Source organism: Cavia porcellus, unplaced genomic scaffold (assembly GCF_034190915.1).
Source record: "Cavia porcellus strain 051 isolate PalLab524CR breed Dunkin Hartley unplaced genomic scaffold, mCavPor4.1 scaffold_13, whole genome shotgun sequence".
NCBI classification, from domain to species: Eukaryota; Metazoa; Chordata; class Mammalia; order Rodentia; family Caviidae; genus Cavia; species Cavia porcellus.
The window spans coordinates 19,844,072-19,864,382 of NW_026947496.1; the positions used below are offsets into that span (position 1 = coordinate 19,844,072).

At 45.6% G+C, this 20,311-nt stretch overlaps 1 protein-coding gene and 1 pseudogene across 3 annotated transcripts in view; both read right to left on the reverse strand.

Moving 5' to 3' along the window:
• Dtnbp1 (dystrobrevin binding protein 1) overlaps positions 1-20,311 on the reverse strand; it is a 118,662-nt gene that overhangs the window by 1,411 nt on the left and 96,940 nt on the right. For all 3 annotated transcript variants that reach the window (XM_063259906.1, XM_063259904.1, XM_063259905.1), the window contains exon 8: positions 8,761-8,916. In XM_063259906.1, coding sequence (XP_063115976.1) covers positions 8,761-8,916 — 156 coding nt within the window. The remainder of the gene's footprint in view (positions 1-8,760; positions 8,917-20,311) is intronic.
• LOC111756484 (vacuolar protein sorting-associated protein 4A-like) lies at positions 9-8,753 on the reverse strand (annotated as a pseudogene).

Here is a 20,311-nt window from a genome sequence, read left to right on the forward strand (position 1 = left end):
AGACAGAAGTGCAGCACAGTTAAAAGGTGCGTTTCACATGCCAGGCTGATTGCATTCAGCAGGGCAGCAGAATCCACCTAAATCTGTCCTAAGTCACCTCTGAGTGACGCATGCGCCCTGCAGGGGTGGGCTGGGTCTGGCACCAGCACAGATGTGAGCATCTGCAGGCTGGCGGTGGGGCCACGAGGAGGAGAGCCGCGCGCACCGCTAAATGGCAGGCTGTGCCTTCCCGATCTGGAGCTGACCTGTCAACTTTCTTTCTGGTCCAGAGACCCACAAGCCAATCAAGTCCTTCCAGGTGTAACAGTGCCTGGCTGAAGCAAATGTGAGCTGTTTCTATAAACAGTTGTCCTTATCTTACGTGTCATGGGTATAAACTCGGTGCAAACCCTGTTCCGACTCAGTCCAGAACTCGCCCACATAAGAAAGCCACTGCCTGTGAGTGAGAGTGAGCAGTACGGACGTGGGCTTGGTGTCCTGTCCTCTTCCAGGAACTTCAGGGACCAGAACACAAGAGACTGTCAGATCTAGTGTCTGAAATGGGCCAAATAACTTAAAATTTGATCAGAGCAGAGCTGACCAAAATTACTGAACTAGATAATAGCAAATCACTTTTACAGTACAGCAGCGGACTAAGATGCAAAGGCTTACTGTGTTCACAGATGAAAAAAATCAGAGGAACAATTATATTGAGAGGCCAATTATTTTCCAAAATAGATAAATTTAGGGGCCTGGATTTAGAAAGTAAAATACATTCCAAACAAGATGAGTCCCAGGATGAAAGGCTAAGTGTAAGCATGATAAGCATAAACTGAAAACGTGGGGCCAAGCAGGAAAGGCAGGATGTGACCGCTGTGCAGTCCGGGGAGACAGGGAGGCAAGGGGTGCCTGGAGCTGGTGAGCCCTGTTGTGCATGCAGGAAGGGCGAGGTCTGAGGGGCTGCGCTCCTCTTCTGCGGGGTGTGGTGAAGATCACATTTGCCCTCTCCATGGACCATGCTTGGAGTACAGTTGTCGTGCGGGCAGGAGGGCTGCTCGGCCTGGGGCTCACTCCTGGGGGGGGGCGTGGCAGGGCCCTCATCGAGCTCTGATCAGCAGACTGCGGGAACGTGGATGGCCTACGGCCAGATTTGCGTCTGGGGTGTCCTTATTGTAGCTATGGAAGCCTTTCAGTTTGGTCTCTGGCTTTTGGGCCCTGTGCTTTGACTTCAGTTTTGCAAGGCACAGAGGCTCCTATGTCTTCCTGCAGAGGACAGGAGTATTAATGTTTTAAAAAGAAGAAAAATTAGACTAAAAAGCTCAAGAAGACAGCACTAGGTACGTTAGTAATCACTACCTGCAAATGAGCCAGGCCTGTGAGTTAAGGAGAAAGATGATAGGGTTAATTAAGAGAAAAACTGCTAAGAGGTACATTAAGGAAAAAAATGGGGGGGGGGGAGGGTTTGGGGAACTGAAAACAACCCTAGGTAAAGAGTAGAATTTTCAGGACTGGTTTTACCCATAAGACTGAGAAATTCTGGGTGACAGTATTTTTGGCTGCTTTAAAAGCTGGCAAAACAACAATGAAACATCCATGGAGGGGTGTTAAGCCACCTCTCTTGAAGACTGATATTAGCTGCCCTAAAATTAGTAAGGGGCACGGGATGGGGGACCACTCTCCAATCATAATGGAATTGAGTTAGAGATCAGTAATCAAAGGATATCAGAAAAATAATTTTCTGAAGTTTTTCCTGTATCCTTATTTAAAAATGAAGTTTATAAAATAAGGCATCTTAATGAAAAATTTAAATACTCAGATACTGTTCATTACAAAAACTGAAGTTTACCTAACATGGTAGCTAAAAAAAAAATTCATAGCTTTGAATGCCTTGTCAGGAAGAATGAAAAACATCACCCTACATATTCAAAGAAAAGAAAACCCAAGAGGAAAAAGTAATAAAACAGAGAGCAACAACCAAAGGCGGGGCTCCCTGGGGAGCACTTCAAGATGAAGGGACAAAGCACAAATTAGTAACTTTGTCTACACACATACACAGCGGATGCTTGTGTGGACAGTTAGGTTCCATATTTGAAAACTAGAGACAACTCCATGCTGAAATCTATTAACGACTCTCTCCTGTAACCACCAGAGCAACAGTTCTTCAAACGGAGCAGCACCCTCTGCCGCTCAGGAGCGAATGAGCACTACGGGACCTGCAAACCCAGCCCGCAGGCCAGTGCGATTATCAGTCCAGACACTTAGCGCAGTTTGGCACAGCGTTTTTCAAAGAACTTGAGACTTAAGGCAAAGGTCAAAGAGCAGCTCTGGCAACCGAAGAAACATACTATGTGCAGGAGAACCAAGACCCTGCTGTGAAGCAGGGTTTCCAGGCCTCTGCTGACACTGGACCCAGTAATTCTTCGCATCAGGCTATTGTGCAAAGCGTGGACAGGGTGACGGTACCCCTGGCCTCTGTCCACGAGATCCTACAGCACCTCAACAAGCAAATGGTCTGCAGACAACGACCCATGTTCCTAGCAAGGAGCCGCTGCTTCATGTGACTGCAAGCCAGTCTGGTTTGATTCAGCGCTGGAGGACAGAATAATGAGCTCCGAGGAGCAGGCAGGCTCTCCCATGACGGCAGCAGCAGGAAGCGAAGGGTGAGCGCGGGCACGGCATGCCCCTGCGGCAGGGGAAATGAACCGGGACGCAAGCCAGCTGCTGTGCACTCCACAGGAAAAGGGCACATTCAAACTCAGACTAACACACAGTATCCTGTCATAATGTGGAGGCAGGATCTAAGACAAAGTACAACCACGAGCAAAACTGTCAGGTGTGGAATATACGAGAGGAGTATTTGTGTTGTGTTCAGTGGAAAATGACATAAGCCATCACTTTTTCTTTTTACGTCTGCTTTCACATATGCTGAAATATTAAAGGTAGCTGCAAGAGGATGGGAAGGAAAACAAGCTGGCAGGTGGTTTACCACAGGCACGGGATGGCAAAGGGATCTGACAACGTGCGACGTTACACCACAGACTCAGTGAAGTCCATGGCCACAGCGTGAGACTGAGGAAAGACAAACCAACAGAAAATGAGCACCGATGACAAAGAACCAAAATATGGGGCTGGGGATTTAGCTCAGCAGCGTAAGCGCCTGCCTGGCAAGCAGGTAGTCATGTGTTCAATCCCCAGTACGGATAAAAAGGAAAAAGACAAAAAAAAAAAAAAAAAAAAAAAACCAAAATAGCATTTCATCCTCATTTTTTGACAGAGAAAATTTTTCCAGGAAGGGAAAGGATTCATCAGCCATCTCCAGGACAAGGCCCAGGGCAGCGTCCGGGCTCAGTGTCTTACACCTAGAAAGAACAGGCAGCAAGAAAGACGTGGCCCTGGGAGGGAGCGGCGAAAGGCTCCTGACTTCAGTCTGCCCTCAATGGCGGCCGCAGCTGGATGTAAAAGGGACTGCTCCTCCCCGACACTTCTAGGTGACTATTTACAAACAAGACAGAAGTGCAAACATTAATTTAGGGGAATAAAATAAAAAGTTAACAAAAGCAGGGCAGAGGCAGGGGAAGGAGTGAGCCAGCATGCAGGAAGGCAGGCCCAGCAGCGCCCCCTTGTAGGGAAGGTGTGGGGGCAGCGGCGCTGCAGGCCTTTCTCCTGCTCCTTCGATGGCAGTCCCGGGTGCCTGCAGTGCTCCCTGGAGCCCTGTCTGCCCGCTGACTCGGGGACCTGCTCCACCGCTTCCCACCTTCGCCATGGCTGCTGGGAAGCAGCAGCTGTGAACTCTCCGGGCCAAGGTCCTCTGCGCATTCTCCACTGTTAAGGTTACCTGCACTGACTGGGTGCAGAGTGAGGCCAGAGCATGGAGCATGCCAGACATGCAGACCACAGAGTCGGTCACCGGGGCGTCCATCCAGGTCATCTCTATGGCCCCTGGGTCCCCTGGTGAGCACGCAGTCAGGACGTCACCTATGGTAACCCTAGGGTTAGTGTGGGAAGGGCCACGGGCGGCCTGGACATGCGGTGCCACCTGGACTCTTCCGATGGGCTGCGTGAGGGAGGCCTGCACCAGAGCAGCTGTCTTCTGGGATAGCTCATGGATGTTGGCATCTGCGAGCTGTGGGGAGTGCTCCGCAGACCGGACGGAACATCTGGGCACAGGCAGCGTCCTCAGGCAATGGGATGTCAATGCACTTTCTGAACTTCCTCCCGATGGCAGAGTGCAGCGCCCAGGGGACGTCTGTGGCACTGAGAACCAAGGCCCATCGCTTCTGTTCCCCAGCCCCTGCCTCTGGACCAGGGCTCTGTTGGGATCCTCCAGCGGCCTCGCCCTTGTCTCCTTTCAGGACCCGATGATGGAGGGCTTGTGCTGCCTGGCCAGCTCAAGGGTTCTCCCCGAGCTTCTCTCTCAGCCCCACCACTCAGACATCAGGTCAGAGGAGGACACAGAAGAAGGTGCAGTTGTTGGCCTCTGGCCTCTGGCTCTGCTCAGATAGGATTTTCCTGTGCCAGGGGTCCGAAGAGCAGTATCCCTGGCTGAGGGTACATGCATGGCTGTGAACGAGGGTGGGAACTGGTGAAACGACAGCTTCTGTGAGAGCCTTCCTGGCCCTCCAGCCCGGCCACATCCATGCACCCACCGTCAGCAGCTGCTTCCCTGGATGGTCCCCTTCGCTGTCAGGATCACTGTGTTCGCCCCTATTCTCTTTCACTGGTTTCATGCCGTATTTGTTTTTTAAATGATTCCTCGGCTTCCCCACCCCGTGCAGGTGTTGCACGCAGTTGGCGCCAATGCTCTCCTTGGCCTTGTCACTGTGAGCCTCAAACTTGACGCACGCAGGAAGTACTTATTCCGCGACCTGCTGGTACAGCCACAGCGCCTCCTCACAGTTCTTGGCTTTGTTCTCCCCTGTGGCTTTTGTCACCAGATCAAGGGCTTTCTAGAGGGCTGACATTGTCATTTCATCCCCTGGGTCTGCCGCACACCTCATGATGCTGCTGGCGGCCTAGCTTGGTCCAGCCCCAGCGAGCCAAGGTGCTGGGTTGGGCACAGGGAGCTCAGTGGGTGGGCGCTAAGCTCGGGCAGGGAAACAACTCCTTGACAAAAAGTTTTAAATAGCTGACCATGAAGGGTTGACAAAGATGTAATCAGCATAATCACAGCTAAGATGATTATGCACTGATACACATTTTAGCAAGCAGTATGTCAGAGTCTAGTAAACACACGTGTGTCACAGGAAGAGTGGTTACTCCCCTAGAAAGGGTTCGCAAAGTGTGGTCCCCAGAGCAGCAGCTTCCCCATCACCCGCACTGATAATACCAGTCCTCTGCCCCTCCCCGACCTCACAAGGCAAGTGGGACCCCAGCTCAGGGGAGGGAGGCTGCTCTGCTCACCTGGGAGACCTGCTGGCCCAGAGCAGCCCCCTAGGAGAGACATAAGAATGTCCACACCAGCACTGTTTTAATAAAAAAGATCTGGAAAACTACACACACATACCTGAGTATGTGGCAGATGCATACCCAATATAATGATGAACACGACAGTGCGTCTCCTCAGTGTAAATGAGGATGGACATCACTGTAAATGGGAGCTGCAAACTCAGGGGTCTCACCAAGATACCTGCCTGGGAGAGCAAGGCGTGTAAAAGCACACCCTGTGCTAATACTACTTCCATGAGGCTTTAACTCTTGCAAAGCACACCATGTATCATCTTGGGGTGTGTGTGTGTAAAGGCTGGTGAAGAAGCAGGGTGTGATCAGAAAGGGAAATAGGGGATTTAGGGTTGGTGAAATTTTATTTCTTCAGGCAGGTGGGGGATATGTGGATATTACTTATGCTTTTCTGTAATGTCTAGAATATCATAATAGTCTTTGAATATTTGAAGGAAATATTAATGTGTTAAGTCTGGAAATGTGGGTATGTTATACTAACAGTTCTTTTCTCAATATTTAAAATACTTTTTAATTAAACTGAAAATCACTAATGTACAACAGTAATTCTCAAAGTTCTAAATAAAACTCCTGGAGAGATAATTATATCAAGATAAAATCACAAGTCAGCAGCTGTATTTTAAGTCATCTTTGCATTCTACAATGTCTCTGGGGGACAGTAAGGTGCAGTTTTATCTGTTAATTCTGTATTTCCTCACACTGGTGTTAATGTTATCACCAGCACAAATGTCACCTCATTCTCTTCCTGGGGCCCTGGTCCACTCTCCACGAGGGAGACTGCACTCACTGTAGGATCAAAGAGCCGAAGACAAGGTACAGAGCACGACCTCGCCACGCCACGGTGCTCTAGGAACACTCCACCCACCCCCAACCTGAGCACTGAGCAGCTTTCCTGAGAATTGAGGCCCCCTAAGGTCCCACTTCCCACCAGCCCAGCTCACAGCCTCTGGGACTACAGATGGGCGTCTTCCTGGTATCCAGGAGCTGGGATGGTCACTTTCGGAAGAAAACTTCCCATGGCCTTGTCTTAAACATGATGGATTGCGTATGAGGAAAAAAAACTTAGGCTTCTATTTCAGATTTAGTGGAATGAGCCCAAACCACCATGGTCCACTGAAGAGATTTTTAATTTGGATTGAGTCTTCTAAATTAAACTTTCTGTTTTCACCTTTGGGGAGGAAGACGCCGCATTCAGGAAGGGAAGTGACCTTGTCAGGCTGATGACCTTATGTGGTGGTCTCCTCAGCTCTCGCTGAGACAAAAAAGCAAAAAAAATCCCAAGGCACAAATATTCATTGGTGCTTTAAAACCACATATTGGCAACATGTGCCTGGATCCATTATTTTTTTTACCCTTAAAAGAATGAGCCAGACACTTCCTTGAAACTTGAAGAAAATTATTCTTGAGATGCTCAAAACCACAAAGACCCATACTATTGAACCACCATGTGTCTAAGGCGCTGCGCCGCCTGCCTCCAGCCGGAGTGTGGAGGATGCTGCAGCCTGGGCCACAGTGCCCTCGGGAGGAGGGAGGCGGGGGGTAAGGGGAGGACGGGTGTAGAGGCAGGGGCCGCGGTGTGGGGAGGTGTGCAGCCCTGTGAGACCCAGGGAGGAGGGCGCCTCGCCAGGCCAGAAACTACCCACGACGCTGGGATAAAGAAGGTCTGCTGTTTGGGTCCTGGGTCCCCCGGTTCAGTGTTTTGTGATGACAAACAGTGGCCAGGACAGGACACAGAGCCTGGTGCACACCCTCATCTCCTCCCTGAGGGGACACAGAGGCTGCCCTGTGCAAGCAGCTGGGCACTGAGTACCTTGGCTGCACCTCGGCCATCAGGACCGTGGAAGAGGCTGGCGCTCGAGCTCTACACGGGAAACCTCACTGCTGGGTCTCCCTGTGGACTCTCGGCCTCCCTGAAGCGGCATCCGGGCAGGACTTTAGTCTGTTGTCTACATTATTTTGTGTCCCCACACTTGGATTCTTTAGCTTGGGAGGGAACATGCATGAAAAGGAAGGGACAAAGCACAGTGACAGGATAAATGGGGCGGGATGTGTGTGTGTGTGCCCGTGTGCTCCAGGCAAGTGAGCCAACACCTGGGAGAGGGGCCCGGGGCACCTGTGCGCATGCGCACGTGGTAGGGATGGGGCAGGAGCTGCGGGGGGGAGGGTCCAGCCGTCCCTCCAAGCACCATTTCAGAGTAAGAAACCTCAAGGCTCAGCATAGGAACTGATCAAACCCAGCTGTTCCCCACTCACAGGGGTTCAGAGCTGCAGACGAAAGCAGCCTCGAGTGCAAACATTAGACCCCCGGCAGGCGGCTACGTCTGGCCTGAACGTGCACGCACTCTTCCCTAAGGGAAGCACAGACACAGTGCCTTCTAGAGAAGATTAAAGGCCCACTCGAGGATGTGCAGAGGTTCCATGCAAATACAATACCATGTTCTCTAAGAGGCTTGAGCAGGCGCACAAGGTCCTGAGCCCATCCCCTGGGGATACTAAGGACAGCTGTGACTTAGGCAGACTGTCTCCCGAGAAGCGAGACCACCTGTGAAACACCCTCTCAGTGGACTTTTCCTTCCCCCAGCATCGAGCCTGGGCCTGTCCCACTGAGTTAACTCTCCATCTCCTCAAGGGAGTTTTAATAATGGAGGGCAAAACCTTACACAGTCTTTAGAAAAGTCAGATACAAAACCGTATAGATGTATAGTTACCAATTACATATAAACGAACTCATACACACACACTGAAAAGAACCACACTAAAACAGTAATAGATATTTTGCTATGCTTTGGAATTATGTGTAATTTATTTTTTTTTCACTTAAAAATGTTTTTTTCAGCTGGGTGTGTACCTTAGCGGTACATCACTTGCCTAGCATGTATGAGGCCCTGGGTTCAATCCCCAGCACCAAAGAAATAACACAGTAAATAAAATAAAATTTTAAAAATTCTTTTCCAAATTTTAGAAGCATAACTGACAATTTTCCTCTTTTTTTTTTTTTTTTTTTTTTTTTTTGGTTTTTGACACAGGGTCTCACCATGTAGCGGAGGCTGGCCTTGAACTCACTGTGTAGCCCAAACTGGCCTTGAACTTGCAGTGATTTTCTGGTCTCGGCCTCCTGAGTGCTGGGATTCTAGGTGTGTGCCAGCAAACCTGGCTTATCATTTGTAACTTTAAAAGACTTTTAAAATCTTTACCTAGAATTTAGAACTGCAATAAGAGGCCTAATGAGCGCAGGCCAGACAGGCCCTGACGGGCATACTTGGACTCTGCGGTGCACGTGCAGCATGGAGCTCCCCTGGCTCGGCCCAAGCCACCCCTGCTCACCGCGCCTCTCTGCGATCTGCAGGTAGCCGGTGGACAGGTACTGCTCCATGTCCTGCTGGAAGGCCTCCTCAAAGAACTTCTGCCGCTCCTTCAGCTTCATCTGCTGCGTGTGCTCCATCTCCAGGACCTTCTGCGCATGCTCCGCATCCAGTTCGGCTGGGGAGGCACAACACTGGCATCAGAGCGGAGTCTGCACACGCACTTCCACATGATGGTCCTCCCTCCCAGGCAGCTGCGCCGCCTCCACGTCACCGCGCAGCAGCCTTTAGGTGCTGCTCCCCTCCCGACTCACATCATCCACGCTTCGACAAGTGGCTGCTCCTCTGTGGACCAACTTCCCAGTGACCTTGGGCTAGCTCAGGTGCCTATGTCACTATGTTCACATTCTTAGCTGGAGTATAAATTAGGTACCAGGTGAGACCTGGAGTCCTGGAGAACTGTGACCACAGCTCAGTGCCTGGCACGCTGTGAGCCCTCAATAAAAAACCATGTATATGTGCACTAGGAATGGAATGGTGTTCAGCCTTGTCAGGGAGGAAACTGATGGGAGCACAAGGTGAGGCTCCCGGAGGACCCCGAGTGAGGTCCACCATCCCGAAAAGACAGGCGCCGAGTCCACTCTGAGGCAGGTGGAGCCACTGAAGGAGTGCACACAGCAGAATGGGGCTCCCAGGGGTGGAAAGGCCCCAGGGAGGTGGGGGGCTGTTTAACAGGGCAGCGTTTCAACGTCACAGAACACAGTTCTGGACACAGACGGTGGGGAGGGTGGCACAGCTGTAGGGACATATTTAACACCACTGTATCTGTCACATCAAACTTTATACTATGTATATTTTACCACCATGCAAAAATTAAGGGAAAAAAGGTTAGTTATGCAGCCATTGTGGAGTATTAGAAAGTGATACACAATTTTGCTTTGCTGTTTACCAACCATGTAACCTGGCTAGTAAGTCAATCAACCTTTGTCATCTAAAAATTTTGTACAGAAATATTAACCCAACATTGATATGAAACATCTATGAAAAAGAGCAACTTCAGAACAAAAGAGCAGTGGCCCTTCCAGTAATACCTGGCCAGAGTTACTAGACAACCACCCTTCTCCTTGCCACTCAGCAAGAGCCCCAGCACACATGTCCTTGAGGTGTCTGTGAGAAAACATTTTCCATCACTCACCCTGGATGAGCCAAGTGTCATTTCTAGACTTGCTTGTAGACCTTAAGTCCTCTGAACTGCTCATAGGATATGAGCAGAACCCTAAGGTAACCCAGCCATCTGCTCCTGGCTGTGCCCACCCTGCATAACCCCCTTACAATGACTGTGACAGGTAACCCCTGCCTCTGTAATGCTCTACAGCAGAGCTGAATTCTCAAAGGGCAAGCCAGGCCCACTCAGGCCTTCCCACAGGACAATGCTTGTCCTGGGGACTCGACAGGCACATTCCCTGTCATTGACCACACACATATTCTCTGTCACTGTGGAGGGGCTGTGCATCCCTACTGGACAGCACAACTGCAAGGGACTAGAACTCTGGCCAAACCTCGCACGAGCCTGTAAGCAGACTGGGCTCCTATGCTACAGAGAGACAGCCCTGGGCTTCTGACCCAGCCCAGGAGCAGATATGTCTGCCTGGGTTTAAACTGCTAATTCCACAGCTATCTGGTTCATGGCAATAAGTGCCAACTCCTAACAAGCTGCAAGAGTCCCAGCTGTTGCCTGACGAATCTAAGAAGGACACTCAGCTGACTCTAACAAGAGGCCAGACTGCTACCAGTTCAGATCTCTGGCCAGCTCCTGGGGTAAACAGGTTCCGAAGCACAATCTGCCCACCATCTGTTTCCACTGCCTCACCTCTGAAGAGCGACACCACCTTCGAGGTGTTATCAGGGATTCGCAACAAGTCAGATCTTACTGTTAACAGTCCAAGTGGCCCACACCATGTACCTTCGCCTCCTACCCCCTCTGATTCCCACACTGCAGCTCCCACTCCAACCCGATCTCAGCAGCACGACAGATAATACACAGCGCAGGGGTCTGCTTATCGTCAGCTATGCACTATGGCTCACACTTAGTACCTCTGAGCTGTCTTCTCATCCTCTAAGGTATGTATGCACAAGGAATGCAAACTAATGTTAACCAAAGCAACATAAACAGGAAAGGAAGCTGACCCAAATGCATGTTATCGCACGTGTATTCCTTCTGTATTTTCTCATACTGTTGTGACTCTCATGTGTCCCTTACATTTCACATCGTCCTCCATCCCATGCCTGTGTTTACAGGAAGATGTCTGACACAACAGCAAGAGCATAGATCTGGGGTCAGTCCCAAGTCTGGGGCTCTCTCTTCTGCAGAGGCTTCTGGCCTTTAGCTCCCCCTGCTGTCCACAACAGCTGCAGAAGATGGGCAGGCAAGCCTGTCCAGAAGCCCACGGCTCCCCTCAGGCCCATCCTAGTCACACTATTCTCTGAATCCTGCGGTGTCTCCAGGCCAGCACAGCTCTGAAGTAATGAGGAAGTAAGGTGGTGCTCAACCAATGGCAGACGTCACTGTGCCCACGCCTGTGCCTCTTGTCCTTTCGATGGACACTCAGACACTCTGAACCCTTCTCAAGAGCACCCTCCATTGGCCTGCACGCCTCCTGCTACCACTAGATGCAGAGAATCGTTGCTGTTTCTGGGAGAGGCCCATGGCAGGACTCCTACTGCTATCCCTGAGCTGTGACTTCTTCCTCCGTCCAAGGAAGATTCTTCAGGGTGTTGGCAGGGTTAAGTGAGGCAGCGTGAATGAAACCCAGGGACACAGCATCAACCAGCAGCTGACAACTCACATTTATATTAGCATTATTTACCTAAGACTCCCCAAAAGGGAGCAAAATGGAACTTTACAAGACCTAGGACCAAGTATGACAGTGAGAATTGGCCTGCTTGCCCCACTCACACACTTCAGAGTTAGTTACCTCGCTGTTAATAAATCTGCAAGGAATTCAGACGGTACTCTTATGGAAAAAGGAACTCAAGAGGATGTCTCTTCCTCTATTCTACTTCAGCTGTCAATGTATCTGTGCACATGCTTCATGACTTCCCAGTGCATTAAAGTAAGTCAACCCTAAAACATATTACACATGCTTCAAACACTTCAATTAATCTGCTTTTAAAAAATAATTCCAGAATAAGCTCAAAACCAAAGATCAATAGAGAGATCATCAAAAGTTTTAAGAATATCTTGTTTTAGTGGAATTAAGATTTCCTATATATAACCTGAAAGCATTTCATTTTTCTCAAGACTGCTGTTTTGCAAGTGATTATCTCATGTTTCTGAATTAGTGGTCCTATAGAGTTTTACCTTCATTTTTTTCTGCATTGGTCCGAAGTCCAGTCATGGCTTAATCCTCCTCTGGTGGGCATGGTTTGGATTAAGGAACTTAAAAGGACTTTCAAAAAAAAAAAAAAAAAAAAAGAAAAGAACAGAACATTGCCGTTTGAAGTCTAACACACGCTGCTCCCTCGTTATTTGAAATCTCTCCAACTGTCCCATGTTGGCTCACACCTTACGCACAGCTCTCCTTGTGCCCCTCGGCGCTGACTGCCAGTTAATCATTCTCGCTGAGAACTGCATCCTGTTACACTGCACCAGCTATGCATCCAGGGTGACAATCAAAAAGCACATGGCACTCATTTAAAAGTAACTGCTGCTCAGAAACCAAGAGATCCCCTCTGCTGTGCGACCAACGCAGATGTTCTAACTGTGCTATGTGTCCTGAAATTGTCCTGTGGGCCTCCACAAAGAACCACCAAATCTGGGAGTTCTAACACAGAAAGGCACATGAAGGAAAATGTCAAACGTAAAGAAAGGTTTAATAGCATTTGAGTCTCAGAATGTTTAATGAAAAATCTAAATTATAGGACCTTTTCTACAAGGAAAAACAACACATTGTTCACCCATTAAGATATCATTTATTATACTGGGGAAATAGACAAGCACAAAGAATTAAAGAACTTCAACAAATGGCCTTAAAGAAAGACAAAAAACAAAAAAAGATACAGCAGTTTTCCACTAGGAAGCAGTAGTAATCATTTAATTGCATCATGCATCCAGGTCGATGTCTCTTTTTATTGTAACTCCAGATCACTGCTCAAGTTTTATCTGCCTGCAGCTTCTACTTTAGCAAACCCCATTATTAATTTCACATAGTTACTCAAAACAAAAAAAATTCTGTTACCAGTACAGCTGCTACTGTCCATTCTCTATTAAAACGTTTTGATAGGGCAAAAAGGTGGCACAAGATATGTGAAATTTACAAAAATAAAATCCCCATGCTCATTTAAGGGTTAGGGTGAGGGTTAGCAGAGAGGGAACGGGTATGTGAAGAAAGCCAGCCTCTCTGTTGAAAGCGTTAATGAAAATATCCTCAATCTAAAATATAAAGCGAGAATAAACATTCAAGTAAATGTAAATGGAGAAAATTATGCTAATCTCTATATTAAAGATTGAGAACACTTTTTCATTCATGAGCAATAATCAAGACGAAGGACAAACTTTAACACCTGTAATTTAAGTATAGAATTTGATGTTGTCATACTCCACTAGGGAAAATGAATTTTGCAAAATCCAAATCCATGTCACATGATCGAAGGAGAATTGTGAAATCGCTGTAAACTTCCAAACATAAATATAGTGTTTTGAATAAAATTTAACTACCAGGGCTGGGGATTTAGCTCAGTGGCTTAAGTGCCTGCCTTGCAAGCGGGTGGTTGTGAGTTCGATCCCTGGTACTGATTAAAAAAAAAAAAATTAACTACCAATAAGCTGTCAAATTACATGACTACTAAAATAAATCGTACTAAATTGTCACTATAAAAGGTGAAACATTGATTTTTTCATGCTTCTAGTGATCTGCATTAAGTATTTAATGATTTTTGATACACAAACAATGCATGTGCACTGTGGAAAAAGTTTAACCATAGAAAGCACAAACAGAATAAAAATCCCTCTAAAATTACCGTAAATACATGGTCACAACTGGCATTTCAGTGTACATCATCAGAGTTTAGTTTTTTCTGTTAGGTTGAACGGTACCAAATTGCCATATTCCTATTTTTAGAGCTTTTGATTTTGAATTAATTAAAGGTTGACAGCATATTCTTTAAAAACTGTACATCCTGGGTTGGGGATAGCTTTGTGGTACAGTTGATGTTCCCTCATACCAAAAATAAAAAAACAAAACAAAACAAAGTTAGTAAACCATAAATTGTCTTCAAAGAACTTAGAGTAAGTGAGTGATTATAAAAAATACCATATTTGGACTGGGAATTTAGCTCAGCAGCACAAGTGCTTGCTTGGCAAATGTGAGGTCATGAGTTCAATCCCTGGTACCAAAGCAAACAAACAAACAAAAAAACCCCAAAACAAAAAAAATACACCTAGGACCTTCCCAAATGCTCACATTGTATAATTATGGCATGATACCAAAACCAAGAGACCAACACGAGCACAGGATGCAGATCACAGGCCACAGTCACGTACGGACCTGCATGCCGCGCTGCCGTGCACCCGCCACTGTACCCATAACCACGTTAGTCTGTGAGGGTTACATACATAGAGGCTCACAGCACACTGCACTTGGGAGACTTCTCACTTAGCATCGTTGCCTCGAGGCTCTTCCAAGCTACTGCACATACTGAAATCTTGCTCTTTTTTATTGCTCAGCAGAGTTCACAGTATAGATGAACCATGTCTGTTTAGCCATTCACCCACCGAAGGATATATGGATGGATTCTAACTTTCGGTTATTAAGAATAAAATTGCTATGAACGTTTGTACAATTTCCTGCATGAAAATCAGTAATTTTCCTGGGACAAATGCCCAAGAGTGTATTGTTGGGTCATATTGAAGTCTACTTTTCAGTTGTAAAGAAACTGCCAACCTATCTTCCAGAAAGGCCAGCACATTTTAGATGCCTGTCATCATGTGTGAGTGATACACTCTGTACACCTGCTGGCATTTATAGGACCTCCTAACTGTCGCATGGTAAATGCTTCCTTTCCTGCTTTTCTCAGATGTGTCAGAAAGAAGTCTCAGCTAAATTGTGTTTAAAGAAATTTTATTCAAAAATGGAAGACTTATTAAATGATAAAATATACAAGATTTTCTTTCAGCTTTATAAACCAGCTTTTCAATAGCTTTATGCATTTCTTCACCTTAGTTTTCCAAAATAATGCATACTCAACCATTTTCAAAGTTTTCCCAACCTTCCTCCCCTAACTTAACAAATCAATATGAATTGTGTTCTAAGAAACCTTCAAATAAAATTTCCCTGGAGTTAGGGCATTTTTATACATGTATTTTTAAAATACCAACTTCTGTAATCCGTGTTACTGTGGTTTTTAAGAGTTCATCAATAATTAATTCTGGGCTACAATGTATCCATCTTAGAATTCTTGACTCAATGTTCACAGCCCTGAGTTCCATCCCCAGAATCAATATAAAAAAACAGATTCCAAGACAGACATATTTTATACTACAAATTATTTCTGAGTTTTCTGTAGTGCTATAAAATCCTTACTCTTCCTAATTGGAATTTGGGGAGAGGGATCTGTTCATGCTAAAATTAATACTTTTAAGGAGCTGGTACTGGAGCCTGGCACCTGTTAGGCAAGTGTTCTACCACTGAGCTGCATCCCCCACCAAAGATAATACGTTTTTAATAAGAACGTAGTGACTTGGGTTTGGGAAGATGGCAGAACAGAAAGCAGCAGAGTAAACAGTCTCTCTGGGAGGAACAGTCCAGATGCTGGACTATAGCATTCTGGAGAAGACAGGAAGGAAAGCAGTGGGTCCCCTCAACCCAGGAAGAAACTCAAGTGGGAACTGAAGCCCTCTGAGAGAATAAAAAAAAAAAAAGAAAAAGAAAAACTTAAAACAGAAGGTGGTAGCTGGTGGCGCTTTCCCCAAAGCGGGAACCACCGCACCAGAAGTGCTGCTGGATCCCGAGACACACGGACACAGTGAAGCTGGCGGCTGGCAAGCCCAAAGGCCTTGGCAGGGAGACGTGGTGGCAGAGGGGAGCAGCAGACCAGAGAACTCACTGGCTGGCGAGAGTGCCGGGACCCTGCTACTCACTCGTCCAGAAGAAACCAAGAACATGACAAGAGGAAGAAGCAAAAGGCAGACTCTGGCCTCCAACCCAAGCAGTACTGGTCCAGGAGAGGTAAACACAGAAGAGATCGGGAGTTGCACACCTGAAGTTTTTGAAGAAACAGCAACTGAAATAAAGAAACAACTCCATGAAGCTATAAAAGAACTTAAAATAGAAATACTATTACAAGTAAAAGAAGATGAGAAACATAATAAAAGAATTGCTAAGCACCTCTAAAGAAGACACAGATGAAAGAACAGAGGAGCATAGAAAAAGGAGGGAACCCTTCAATGAAGAATAAAGAGAACTTTCCAAGCATAGGAAAAGGAAGTGATATTCAGATATATGAGGCATACAGAACTCCAGCTAGCTATAACCAAAACAGATCTACACCCAGACATATAACCATCAAGATCCCAGAAATTTAACACAAGAACAGAATATTAAAAGCTGTCAGAGAAAAGATACAGATCACCTATAAAGGAAAACCCATTAGAATCATGGCAGACTTCTCGACACAAACCATTAAATCAAGAAGAGCTTGGAGTAAAGTATTCCAAGTCCTGAAACAAAATAACCTCCAACCCAGATTGATGTATCCCGCAAAAATCAATGGAGAAACAAAATGCTTCCATGACAAACAGGAACTGGGGGAGTTCATGACCACCAAACCAACCAACCCTACAAAAAATACTGAAGGACATTCTAGAGAGAGATAAGAAAAAGACCATGGTTTCAGGAACAGTGGCAGAGGGGGCTCACTGAACAGGATAGACAGTGGAATGAAAGGGAAAAGTAGGCAACCAATGGCAAAAAAATAACATGGCAGAGATGAGGCAGAGGAGGTTGGCTATAATCACTAATATAGATGGCCTCAATTCACCAAAAGAAACACAGGCAGAGTGGGTGAGGAGATAGGGTCTATCAATATGCTCTATATAAGAAATACAATTAACCCAACAGAGGATTTATAGACTGAAAGTCAAAGATGAGAAAACAATGCTCTGTGTGACAAGGAACCAGATAAGAGCGGGGACAGCTTGCCCATCAGCTGCAGATTGGCTAGAAAGTCACAGCACTTTTATACAATGGAAAACTACTCAGCTATAAAGAAAGAAAACTTTATGAAGCTCTTGACGCATTGTAAATGGATACAATTCGAGATCATGCTCAGGGGTAAAAAGGTTCAGAATCACTTAAGCGAGTAGCAGGCTGCCTCCCTAATCTAAAAACTAAAGGAGTTAGTGGGATGCAAAATGTACAGTACACCCTGTGAAAGTGAAAGTGAGGAACTGTCTAAAAAGGGAAGGCAGTGGCCATTGTTAATCTATTATCATGATTTGGAAACCCATATTGTTTTCATTGTTCTGTTTAATTTGGTTTTATTCTGTTCCAGTTTGTCTTCTTGTATTAGATTTGACGGCATAGACAGCTATTCCAAAGATATTATGGTAACCATTTTTGATTTCTTATTAACTTGATTTGAAGCATGGTATTGCTTTCACTGTCTTGTTTTGACTGATTTTACTCTATTCTGTTTTGTTTGATATTATCAAGTCTGAGGGTATAGGCAACTACTTTGAAGACAATAAGATTCATTATGATAACCATTCTGGTTTGACTATTATCTTCTTTTTTTATTTTTTATTTTTTTAAGCCAGTCAAATTTAGCAGTGGGGGGGTGGTGGTATACCAACTTTAGTGACACTAATGTTAGTAAGTTCTGATAACCCACTGCCATCAGACCAGCCGACTATTATCTTCTTGTCTTGTACTATCTCCAATGTTTCATTTTTATTGGTTTTGTTCTGTACTGTTTTGCTCAAGTTTATAATACCTGATGATATGGGCAATTCTTCTGAAGATAGCAAGAGGCATTATGGTAACCATTGTTGATCACCTTGTATTTTGTTTTTACATCATGTACTATGTCCATCCTTTTGATTTGACTGACTCTATTTTGTTTTGTCACATTTGGTTTCTCTTCAAAAAAAAGTAGTAAGAACTGTAGGAGTAATAAAACCCAAAATGTGTAATTGCTATTGTAAGAAAGGAAGAAAAAGTGCTCTAGAGGATATAACTGCATGTATGTTTAAGTGTACAAGATAGATAACCGTATTACTGAGTTTTTGTTGGATTGTTGAACAGAACTGTTTGCAGTCTCACTGAATGTCCACTTTGTATGCTTTAATTTTGTACTTGAACAACTATTTCTAAGATGACAATATGTAATCTATTAACTAGTGATTTGTTACTGTTTATTTTTTGAAATTCTGTATTACTACTATCCTTTTTTGTTTTGCTTTTTTTCTCTTTAAATAAATTTTTGAAAAAGGAAAAAAAAGAGAATGTAGTGACTTTTATGGAACTTTACCCTCCTTGCTAAACACGCACACGTACACATGCCCCCATCTTACACACATTTGTCAAGTACCGAATAGTTTTGGTTTTTTTACCTGCAACTAATAAGGATGAACCTTACCTAAAATATAGTAGTTTAGAATAATGGCAAATTCTTACAGTCAGAATAAATGACTTTTACACCACAAAGAAGGCATGTACTTCTGAGTTCTCTACCAAATTCAGAGCTTAAGAGCAGCTACTAGAAATGCTAACGCCTAAACCCAGGCGACAGGAAACACTCTAGTATTTAAGTTTTCGTAACACCTTTTACACTTCTATCAGTTACTCTAAGGAAATGACCACTCTCTTGAGCACAGCAAAATCTACACAGCAGAAACAGAGGACAACAACGAGGTCTGCCTGGCAGGAAGCGGGGTGCCCCGGGGTGCCTCCCCATCCCGATGGGTCACGCAGCTCGTGTCTGCAGGGCCAAAGGCTCTGTTCCCTCATACCATGAAACCCAGAGACGGCAGCTTCCTACACCGAGGAGCTGGCAGGCACTCAGCTCCAGCTTGTCAGTGCTCAGATTCTGATTTTACTTACTTGTGATCAGGGCAGGAAAAGGTCATCTCAAATCCTGTCTATATTTTAGTGAAATTATAAGGACATCTGAGAAATTTGGGACCTTCTGAATTGGTATGCCCTTTCAAGAAAATTAGACTTAACTACTAACAAAAACATTAAAGGTATTCTTGTAGTTTTCTATCTGATTGTGTTTTATGCTTACAGAATGACCAGAGGCTGGGATTGCAGCTCAGTGCTAAGGCAGACCTTAGCATGGGCAAGACTCAGGCCTCTGCAGCCCACACATGAACAGTTAGGAGCTCAGGATTAGTGGAAAAGTAAGAAACACAATCTGTGGCAGAGGCTTTATAAGTTATTAGCTTGTTTACTGGTCTTGAAGCCACGGTGATCTTCTTGCCTCTGCCTCCCGAGTGCTGGGGTTACGGGCATCCACCATCACATCCACTTTAAAGTGAGTCATCTTAAAACAGTGATTCAAATCCAGGTGAAACCACTGTTCTGTGACATCATTCCCAACTATATTTTTAAAATAATATATAAAAATGCTGAATACAATATCAAGAGTATATCATAGATGGGAGCCATGTTACCTGTAATTGTAGCTACTCAGGAGACAGGGGCAGGAGGAACACAAGTTTGAAGTCAGTCTGGGGAATTTAGTGAGACTGTCTCAAAATAAAGGACTGGGGACACAGCTTGGAGGTAAAGTGTCCCTGGGTTTGATCTCCAACACTGCCTAAAAAATGATGTTGTGTTATCCCATTCTTTGTCTGAGTCACATAAATAAGTACGTATACATATAATATACACATATAATACACACAAATACTCAACATACCAAAACAAAAGAGAATTATTTCTGGAAAAAAGATGCAGATCACCACCACAGTTTCAAAGTCAAAAATACACTTTTATACTTTAGGAAAGATTTGAAACAGTGTAAACCCACTGGGCACATCGGTAAGTCAGCTATTGAAGTGTCCTTGCACAGGGCTCCAGTGACATCAGTCAATGGTTCTCCAGGGCCGACGGCATCCGTCACCAAGAACCCTGGGGAGCCACAGACTGCTGGATCCCACATGAGGCAGAGAATCTGCATTTCTCACCAAGTTCCCGGTGCTGCTAACGCTGCCAAGGCTGAGAACTGAGAACTGCTAAGTGGACGACAACTGTACATCTGCTTTGGTCACACTTCCACTTGGTATGAACATTTATCCAACGAAGAAAATAAGAGGGGAAGCTGGCACAACTCAAAGAAATGACAGAGGTGTCGTCGCAGCTCTCAAGCACCTATAAAATTATCTAAAAGGAAAAGTTCTAGCAGCCACCAAGCTGCATGATCAAAAATAGCACTGCCAATGTTACCCTTAGCACGCAAAGATCTGCTCTGCCCCGTTCTGTGGAATCTGTCATCTCTCCCATGCTAGGGACTGGGGGGTTTCTACACAGCAGGGGTTAAGAACCAGATCTGTGCTTTGTCCTGAACTCTAG